This window comes from Sapajus apella, unplaced genomic scaffold (genome assembly GCF_009761245.1).
Source record: "Sapajus apella isolate SASKATOON/1434 unplaced genomic scaffold, GSC_monkey_1.0 scaffold67, whole genome shotgun sequence".
Lineage (NCBI taxonomy): Eukaryota > Metazoa > Chordata > Mammalia > Primates > Cebidae > Sapajus > Sapajus apella.
Window position 1 is genome coordinate 1579719 of NW_022437007.1, and position 9535 is coordinate 1589253.

A 9535-nucleotide genomic window follows, 5' to 3' on the forward strand; every position below is an offset into this window, starting at 1 on the left:
AAAAGATATATATGAAAACAACTTTTATTGGTAGTGTTCAATGTTGTATAATGAGTCTGGAAAGGAATTAAAATTCTTTATTTGGTAAATTACTAATGTATTACTAGGACAGTGAAGTGAAATTGACAATTTGACCAATTCTTAACAGGGAACAGCATTTTCCTATAGGACTTCCAAAACTGTAGTTAATGTTTATATTCATAATTTGGGCATACATCTGTCATTTACTTATGATTTTCCAGGCATACTAACTTTTTTCTGTACTCGCAAACTAAACATTAAGAAGCCTGTGGAGTAGAAATGAATATAGATAGCTGGTAGATATTCTTCAAGTTTGAAATGAAAAATTCCTCAAGAAATTTTTTTCCTATTATATTTTTGGACAAAAATACTGGTTAGATATAACTTTTAGTTTCAACAAAAAATAAAATTCATTTGTTTATAAGACAAGGTGGAAGTGAAAGGTAATACAACTACTTTCTAAAATGAAATTATACATTGGATTGACACTGGCTGCACAACTAAATAAATTAATCCTATTACAACACATAAAATTGTCTTCCATATATTATGAACTGATATTCAAATCCAGAACTCTTTCACATAAATTAAATTCCATGTTAACAGAATTTATATTTATTACACATAAATAGTTATTATAAATATATTTTATATGACATCAACATTTGTTCTTTCCTTGATAAACAGTGAGAATTATTACAAATGAAGACAGTGTATAAGGGACATTAAATCAGCTTTAATCCCATTATTAAGAAATCCATATAGAATTGGATTAAGACAACAGGACATCATGCCCAACAAATGACAAATGCAATACACCAACTTGAAATGCCTATTTGAAATAAGATTGTCATTGAAATCAGTTACCACATGGAAAAGGTGTAGTGGCATCCAACTAACAGCAAATACTAATATCAGTATGGTCAGTCTGTAGAAAACACTTCGAGATCTCTTTTTTATTCTTGTAACAGAACGTTTTACTCTCAGTTCATGAACATCTGAATTATCTTCAGGTTTTATCTCAAAGCAAGTGGGGACCCTTGGTATGAACTTACTGGATGAAGAGAGCTGACTTCTTACAGAGCCAAAGTTTTCTGGAAGTATTCTGGAGTGGGTCTCTTGAGAAGGTCTTTCTGGAGCAGGTAACACACATGCTGTCTTCTTGCTATATCTTCTTCTGTGTTTTCTGATGAATGAATAACTCCATTTGTGGCTGCCAGAGAGTTTCACCTGAGGCCCACCCTTTTTGGATGGATGAAGAGTTAAGTTGATCATCTCATTTTCTTCAAGTCTGTTTTCTTTGTTGGACAATCCACAGCTTATACTTCTGCAGACACTGGTATGACTTACAGTAAGACAAACTAAGGGCAAAATATACTGAACTAGCAATAAAGAGATAGTAAAGGCAATTCTGTATGAATCAGATGGCCAGGACTCAACACATAAATACCTGCTGCTCAGCAACGCTGAACCAAATGTTTCCTGAAGTTCCACAAGACTGTGAAACACTGGAAGGGGAGAACAAATTGCAAAACCTAGTGTCCAGACGGTAGCTATCAGAAAGTAGCCATGGTTTGCTGTTAAATTATTAGATATAGGATGTTTTATCATATGATACCTGACAATGGCAATTGATATTAAAATTAAAGTTGAAACCAAAACTGACACACATTGAAGAAAAGGCATAATATGGCACATGACTTTGCCAAACATCCACTGATCTAGCAGGACAGAGGTCAGCGTGAAAGGTGAGCAAAACAGCACAACCAAGATATCAGAAAAGGCCAGATTTCCTATGAGGAAGTTTACCGTAGTCTTCTGATTACGCTTTTTCATGAGAGCCATTAAAATAAGTAGATTCCCCATAAAGCCAAGAAGACTTACAAATGTGTAGAGCCCAATCAGAAAATACTGTAAGTCATCTACACTGCTTTTATAGTCATCCCACACTGGGAAATCAGAATTCCGAGTGGCAGCAGTATTATTCTCTGTGGCAAGTGTCTTGTTATAATACTCATTGAGCTCTAAATCCATATTATAGTCCTGCCTGGAATAAAAAGACATCTGTTAGAAATCTAAAAAAAATTACATGACTCCTTTAAATTAATCTATTCAGAGGGAAACTAAATTTTACAATAAGCTTCCATGACCTTATTATCTCCTAAGAAAGTTTATGAAATCTTTAACTGGTTCCAAGTGCAGTGCAAGTATCAGCCAATAATGATTACAGTAAGTTTAATTTTATCAATACTTCTAAGATGTATTAACTTGTGTTAAGGAAGTAGATTGTATTTTTAAAATTTATGTAGTAAATAACGTAAGGAAAGAAAAAGGCAAATGTAGGCAAAAACTTCAAGATACATAATTTACACTTTCTCATTAGTATTATTCTCCAAGTCAAGATAACTGGTGCATAGTTTAGTCACAGAACCTTACCTTAAAAATTCCTTTCATTTCCATCTCAGTCTAGGCCAAACTTAAAGGTCACCTGTCCTGGTCAACTCAGCTGCACATGACCTCCTCTTCAGAACTCCTGCTACATTCTGTCTACAGTTGTCTAATGCTGCATATCGTAATCTGCTTTCATAGCATCATAATGCCTACCAGTCTACCTTGCTGATTTACAAGCAATGGAAAAGCAGAAGCTGTCTCTTATTCACTTTGGTTTCCATCCCAATACATGGCATGGTAACTTTACCACCGCAGGTTTCAAATAAATGTTTATGAGAGAATAAAAAATTCAAACAAAACTCTAGAAATAAATATCACCTAGTTCACACGATGTTCAAATTTTAACTGCTTGAGTATAGTGTCACTAGCTTGTGACCTAGATGCATATAGTAGGCACTCATTAAATGTGTTTATCAAGCTGTACTGTTGCCTGTGTGAACACAATGCTGGCTGACGAAATCCTTCTGTGACCAATCCTCAGTCTTTTGAGATATGCCAGATTATCTCTGATTAGGACAACCACTGACGGACTAGTAGTGCTGTAAGTGTTTATTTTTTTTTTTAAACAAAGCAAACAAATTTGACCCTTTTATGAATTTTAAAATTGCGTATAGATTTTGGCTTACAAACGAATTAATGAATTCGTTGTTTAAGGAAAACATTATACCTTCAATATAAATGTAGAAGTGATATTAATATAACTCCCCATAAGTTTTTTCATTTCAAATAAAATTAATGTCATACCTCAATGGCATTATGTATTCACCTCTACATATTATATTTTTGATGGTACTGCCTGATGAAGCACTAAATTGCCTAAAACATACCAATAAAAGGCCAAAAGAAGCCCTCCTCTCCTTTAAAAAAAATAAGCACTTTCATTTTTTAAAAACTTTTTTATTTTTCTTAGAAACAGGGTCTCATTCTGTTGCCAACGCTGCAGTGCAGTAGTGCAATCATAGCTCATTGTAACCTTGAACACCTGGGCTCAAGCAATCCTCTTATCTCTGCCTCCCAGGCAGCTGGGACTACAGGCACTTGCCAGTACAAATGGCTAATCTTTCTATTTTTTGTAGAGATGGGGTCTTGCTATGTTGCCCAAGCTGGTCTCTACTCCTGGCCTCAAGTAATCCTCCCACCTTGGCCTCCGAAAGTGTTGGGATTATAGACATGAGCCACTGTGCTCCGCCACTTTCCCCCCATTTTTTTTTTAACAAGAATTTCCTACAGAAAACAAACCAGAAAGCAAATTAATTCCAATAAATATATTTTCATAGAAATTGTGATATATATGTATTTAGAAAAGCATTTTTGTTATCTATCAATGTATGTTTATCTATTTATTTCTGGATCCATAATTGAATAATTATACTAAAACTACAAAAAATTAACTATTTAAATTAATAGTAAAGACTGTTATCTCTAATTTGTGAGAGACCTACAGGCTCTGGTTCAATAAATTTCTAAACAGCAAATACTATTGTGTACATACATTCATTACAAATAAGTTTAACTTCAGTTTTTTACATAGTAAGTTTCAAACAAGATGACAGAATCATTGTTGTGGTATGAGAAAAGTTACAAGATTTTCACAACTTCTACAAGTGATTTTATGTTGACCAAATTACTTTCTGGAATCTAACTACATCCTTTTGAAGGGTAAGTTAATTCAAAGACTCAGGATTGTATTCATTCATTCTCAGACCCTAGCCAACAATATACGTTGATATTGCCTCAATGAAAAAGAATACCTGATACAAAAGTGACTCGCATGACCTACTGAATCATATTATTCATCATATTCCCAGTCAATAGCCTCTCACCAACTACTGTGGATAGGTCAGCAGGCTTCTAATCAAAATAGCTTTGACTGGTGCTTTTGCCTAATTTCCTGAGTTCTGATGACCCCCTGGCTCAATTCAGCTAATTTATGATCCTATTTATACTCATAATGTGTACAGGCTGTTTGTAACAGCAATCCTACTTAGTTGCTCTTCTCTTTACTTACTTTCTTGAGTCAATCTTTTTCTTCTAACTTTGTGGCAGGTCAGTTGTTACTGATGACCTTTCCTTGTATTACCTAAGCAAGAATAAGAGAGAAATTGGACAGACCCTTCTACAATGGCTTTGTGCTTTTTTGAAACATGTAACTGTGGATGATATTTATTTAGCATAAAATTGCTGTCCAGAATTTTTTGAAGAAAGAGAAGATGCAGCACAATTTGTGGTAATAGAAACAATGTGGTTTTGAGTTTAAAATTCAGATTTTTTCCAATCTATGTGGTTAGAACTCTCTATTAGATTCTAATGGAGATAAAAGTCTTATTTTTATTCTAGCAATAATGTTTAACAGAGCATATTACACACAGTGGATGCTAAGTAAATATTCGTTACCAATCATTTTAGAAAAGCAGTTTCATTTCCCTGGCTGTAAAATAACAGAAATGAATCCTCCTGGAAATGTGGGAAAATTCCGGATACAGTATGACTATATATTTGCGTGTGCATATATATGTGTGTACATGTATGTTTACATGCATATAGGGAACCATTGAAATTATGGATGTGTTAAATGGCCTCAAAATGTAATGAGGAAGAGATACCTAGATAGACAATAAATAGAGTTTAGCACTTTAAATTTTTCATCTGGATATCTTCATTGATAAAGGCTATCACACAAGCAACATGAAACTAAAATTCCAAGATATATTTACAACATTTAAAAAATGTCAGTGAAAAAAGAAGTACATCAGATTCCACAACTGTGCAGTCTGTTATTAAAACTTTTATCTTAAATATATGCACATAAAATATTGAATGCATTAAGTTATAAAACCACATCTCCTTAGTAAGAAGATGAAAGAAATGCCATCCTGAGTATTCATTGGACGCTGGAGAAAACACTGAGGATGTTTCTTTCATTCCTTAAAATATTTGAGAATTTTAAGAAAGTGAATAATTTATACATAATTTTAAAGGGTAGGCCCCTTTTATTAATGAATAGCTATGAATGACTAGTTATTCCTTCTTTTATTCATCCAAGAAGTATTTATTGAACATATATTCTGGTAGGTGGTCTGCTGCGCTGTAAGCACAAAGATGACTAAAGCAAGTTACTATGCAAAGAATATTCTAGGATGGATTAATTCAAGTTCGCACTCTGAGTAACTGTGGATTGCTGAGATATAAAAGGCCCCAAATAGGATGATGAATTAATTAATAAATGAATGGCTTCCTCCTGACTGCCGGCAATATATTCTTTCACTATAGCATGGACACTTGTACTGTTGCTGAATATAATGAATACTTGATGTAGCTACTGATAGATTGATTAGCAAATTTAAAAAATTGTCTCAGCATTCATACATTCATTCAACATTCATTTATTCATTTCATTTTGGTGTGACTGTAGTCAACTATCTCCTGCTCTCCCTCTAGTCCCACAGCACACCATCTACCCCATGAACATACAAACACATAACACCTAATATATAGTGTGCACAAAATGAACATTCGGTGATTCTTTGCTCCAATGAAGGAAGAATTTCTTCTTACAACTAAATAATGAATATTGCAAATGCTGACGGTTGGGTGGGGGGTGTGGACATGCAGATTTTTTTTTTTTTTAAGTGCCTCCTGGTAGCCAGGGGATAGTTTAAACATTAGGAAAAATTTGTTCAATCAGATTTAAGTCGAAAATCTAAGGTACAAGAATGCTCTTTAAATAAAAACACAAACAAACAAAAAAGCACAATTTCTTGTCTTAAACTTACCCTTTCCCTTCCTTTTTCTGAAAAATACAATGAGCAGACCTACAATGGAAATGCAAATAAGTTTAATAATCCTCTACTTTTCAACAAGTGTTATTATAAGTGCTGTACATTTTTATGCAACATGTTTTATCCATAATAAAAGTAATGATATATGTGAACCTTCTCAGATTGCTATAGAAACTATAAAATATAACCAGAGAAAGAATATTTTCACATGGAATACTATTTGCTAAGAAATCTGAAATCGACAGCATGAAACTTTTGTTATATCTAATTACTATTTTTACTTATTCTCTTTTATATTAGTGGTATCTCTCACCATGGAAATTTTCATACTGAAACACAGAACTTTAATCTCTGAGTAAAAAGTGTGAAAAATGAAAGTTCATTATTAAACTATGACAACATATGCAATGTCTTCTTAAAGGTTTATTGGAATTTTCTTATAAGTTGTTCTGTATCTGACATCTAGACAAATGAAACCTTCTGAATAGATTTTAAGTATTTTAAGACAGTAGTAGATAGTTCTTAAAAATAATAGGAGGAACTGCAGGGAATTCAAAGGATATTAAAAGTCTGACTTGTACATTTAAATAAGGTTTCTTTGTTCGAGTAATTTCTTGCCTTATGAAAATACACATCATTCTTCTCACAAAGGATGCCAATCGCACAAAAGAATAAAATATATGTAATTATTTTTCTCCTGCAATGATAAAATATCAACTATTGTCTATTTTGCTGTGATCTTGGAACAGGAGCATGATTCCATGTTCTCAAATATTCCCGTGGTTTGTTCTTAAAGCCAGAATATGCCACGATTTGAACTGGAAAGATAAATACAGCTCCGCTCAGCTGACAAACACAGGCATGCACCACCCTCCCTTCCAAATTCTAGCGGCAGAGTTTCTCTTCCCTTGAGAAATCTGAAATCTAAAATTGCATTCGGACTGCAAAATTCTGCTGAAAGAGCCTTAGGCTATTTTCCACGGCTGATGGTAAAATCATTTTGGCTTCGGTCCAACACAACGCCTCAGTTCCCTTAAAAGATTAATTAAAGGTCTGTGAACTTGGAAAAAAGAATTCCTGTTTCTGGAATTCGAGTTCTATGGATGTTTATTATTGCTTGCATTTGTCATATGAAGCCACCTTGCAAATAGGAGCTCAAACCTCGGAGCGCAGCTGCCTGCAGGGCTCAGGTCAGTGCTGGACCGCTCACCGCAGCTGGACTGCCTGAGTGGCGCCCCTCGGGCTGCGCCCCTGGCCTCGCCAGAGACCCGCTAGGGTTGAGCCCTGACCCAGTTCACCCCTCGGGCTGCCGTTCCCAGCTCCGGACGCCTTCCTGGCTGCACCCAGGGCGCGTCCGTCCATTCCCCGCCCCCTCCCCAGGAGGCTCCTCCGCGGATCCCCTACACTTTCCACCCGGGTTCGGCCCGCTCCTGCTCCACCCGGGTGAGCTGGAGACTGGAGGGACCTGCTCGGCATGAAGAATTCAGCCCAGTACCCTCTCCGCTGTCTCTTCACTCCTGACAATTGCCTGATCCGCCACCCTAATTCCCATTTTTCCAGCCGCGCTCCCGTCACCTTCCTTACCCCGCCCTCTTGGGACCCCCAACAACGCCCCGGTACCAGAGACAGGGGTGCGGGCTCCCAGAGACCTGGGCGGACTCGCAGCGCGCGCTGGGACCCGGCACGGCCCCTCGGTGCAGGCCTACCCGGCGCGGCAGGGGGTGACAGTAAGGGGCGGAAGCCGGTACCTCGGGGTGCCCCGACGGATGCAGGCCCTGGGGTCCCGGGAGCGCTGCCCTGCGCGACGGCTCCTGCACCCCGCGGCGGCGGCAGCGGCAGGAGCAGGACCTGGAGGCGGCGGTGGGAAGAGAGGGCGGGGGTTTAAAGGCGTCTCGAGAACACGTGACTGTTCCGGGGACCCCCCGAGACCCCGCTCCAGGGCGCCTGCTCCGCGCCAGGCTCTTCCAAAGCCTGGGGCCGGGGGCGAGGGCATCTCAGCCCTGCGCCACTGTTTGGGGGCCCTAGGGAAAAGCGACAGGGCCCTGGGTGTCGTCACCCCTTCACCTTGGCCTTGGGTCCCAGGCCGACCAAGTTAACTTGATGGGCTAATCGATTTTGCCGGTCCAGCCCCCAGCCCTGTGTAGCGAACTCTGAGAAGTCTTGGACTGGTGTGAGAGTGGCCGTGCCTCTAAGTGTTTAGGATTCCTGAAAGCAAGCTTCGAGTCTCAGGTTTTATCTTTGTTTGGGAAAAAAAGAAAAACAGTACACAGCTCTTTCTTTGCACCTTTTTTAAAGTAAGGAAGCGTGGAGGTGGGGAGGTTGACATAATGTTCAGGAGTGGCAAGGGAGTCTGCAGGGATGCGGAATAGAAGAGAAGTGTCCCCACTCCCAGGAGTGGCAGCTGTGGGTGTGGGCAAGCGGCGGGAGCAGGGGAGTGAGGCTAAAATGAAATCAACGCTTTTCAAGGCTATATTCAATAGCAAAGAGAAGACGAAGGGCTAAAAACGAGTTGTCATAGGTTAAAAAAAAAAAGACGGGAAAAAAGCCCACACAAAAGAAGAAGAAGAAAAAAAAACTTGTCCTCCTGTTCCTTCTCAACATGATTTCCAGCCCTAATGTTTCCAAATCTGTATTGCGCAGGTTTGCTTTATTTTTAGCTAATCATTAGTTGGCAGGTACTTTAGGCTTGCGTGTGTATGTGCGTGTGCGTGTGCGTGTGCGTGTGTGTGTGTGTGTGTGTGTAAGAGAGAGAGAGACAGAGAGAAAGAGAAGGAAGGAGAGAGAGATTGGGGAGAGGTCCGTGTGTCTTTGGACACAGCTGTACCATGAGAAAGGGTGTAGTTATTGTACACTTTAATACTGAGAACTATTATGTAACAGACAGCATCTCCTGCTGAGTAGAGTCCTGTGGGACTAGCTCTCTATAAACCGAACAGAACTCTACCCCTTGGGAGCAAAGTGACTTGTAATTCTAACATCTGGGGCAGCCATTACTGTTACACCAGAGGTCAGAGAAAATTTCTTGTGTGCCCTTTCTGCTGAATTTTAGCATTCAATACTCAGGGGATCTGTATAGACTGCCATTTCATCAGTCAAAGAGTCATCCAAGAGCTTTTAAAGAACTCAAGTAAACACATTGCTGTTATATCCTTGTATGTGTTATTTCTGAAATACTAGTATATTCTCCCCAGAAGTCTGACAGAATAGGCAGTCTGCACAGGCGTCTGGGATTCTGCAGTAGGGAGCAGAAGATGAAAGTGTCAAGAAGGGATGACCTTGAGAAA

The 9535-nt window shown here is 38.5% G+C and overlaps 1 protein-coding gene across 2 annotated transcripts; it reads right to left on the bottom strand.

Moving 5' to 3' along the window:
- Positions 1-406: 406 nt before the first annotated feature.
- On the bottom strand, positions 407-8493 carry NPY5R (neuropeptide Y receptor Y5). Of its 2 annotated transcripts, XM_032248522.1 has the most exons (4): positions 8000-8136; positions 6246-6284; positions 4481-4552; positions 407-2068 (listed from the first exon to the last, which is right to left on the bottom strand). In XM_032248522.1, the coding sequence occupies exon 4, from the start codon at positions 2053-2055 to the stop codon at positions 718-720; it is 1338 nt and encodes a 445-aa protein (XP_032104413.1). In that variant the 5' UTR covers positions 2056-2068; positions 4481-4552; positions 6246-6284; positions 8000-8136; the 3' UTR covers positions 407-717. The 2 variants fall into 2 exon arrangements, with proteins under 2 accessions (XP_032104413.1, XP_032104412.1); XM_032248521.1 differs by lacking the exon at positions 4481-4552 and having other exon boundaries at positions 8000-8493.
- Between the last annotated feature and the right edge of the window lie 1042 nt (positions 8494-9535).

Coding starts and splice junctions, on each gene's coding strand:
- NPY5R (XM_032248521.1), bottom strand. CDS start 8,244: ATGCCCTCGCCCCCGGCCCCAGGCTTTGGAAGAGCCTGGCGCGGAGCA. Junction 6,285..7,999: donor ATCCGTCGGGGCACCCCGAG/GTACCGGCTTCC, acceptor TTTCCATTGTAG/GTCTGCTCATTGTATTTTTC. Junction 2,069..6,245: donor CAGAAAAAGGAAGGGAAAGG/GTAAGTTTAAGA, acceptor TTTTTATTCCAG/GCAGGACTATAATATGGATT.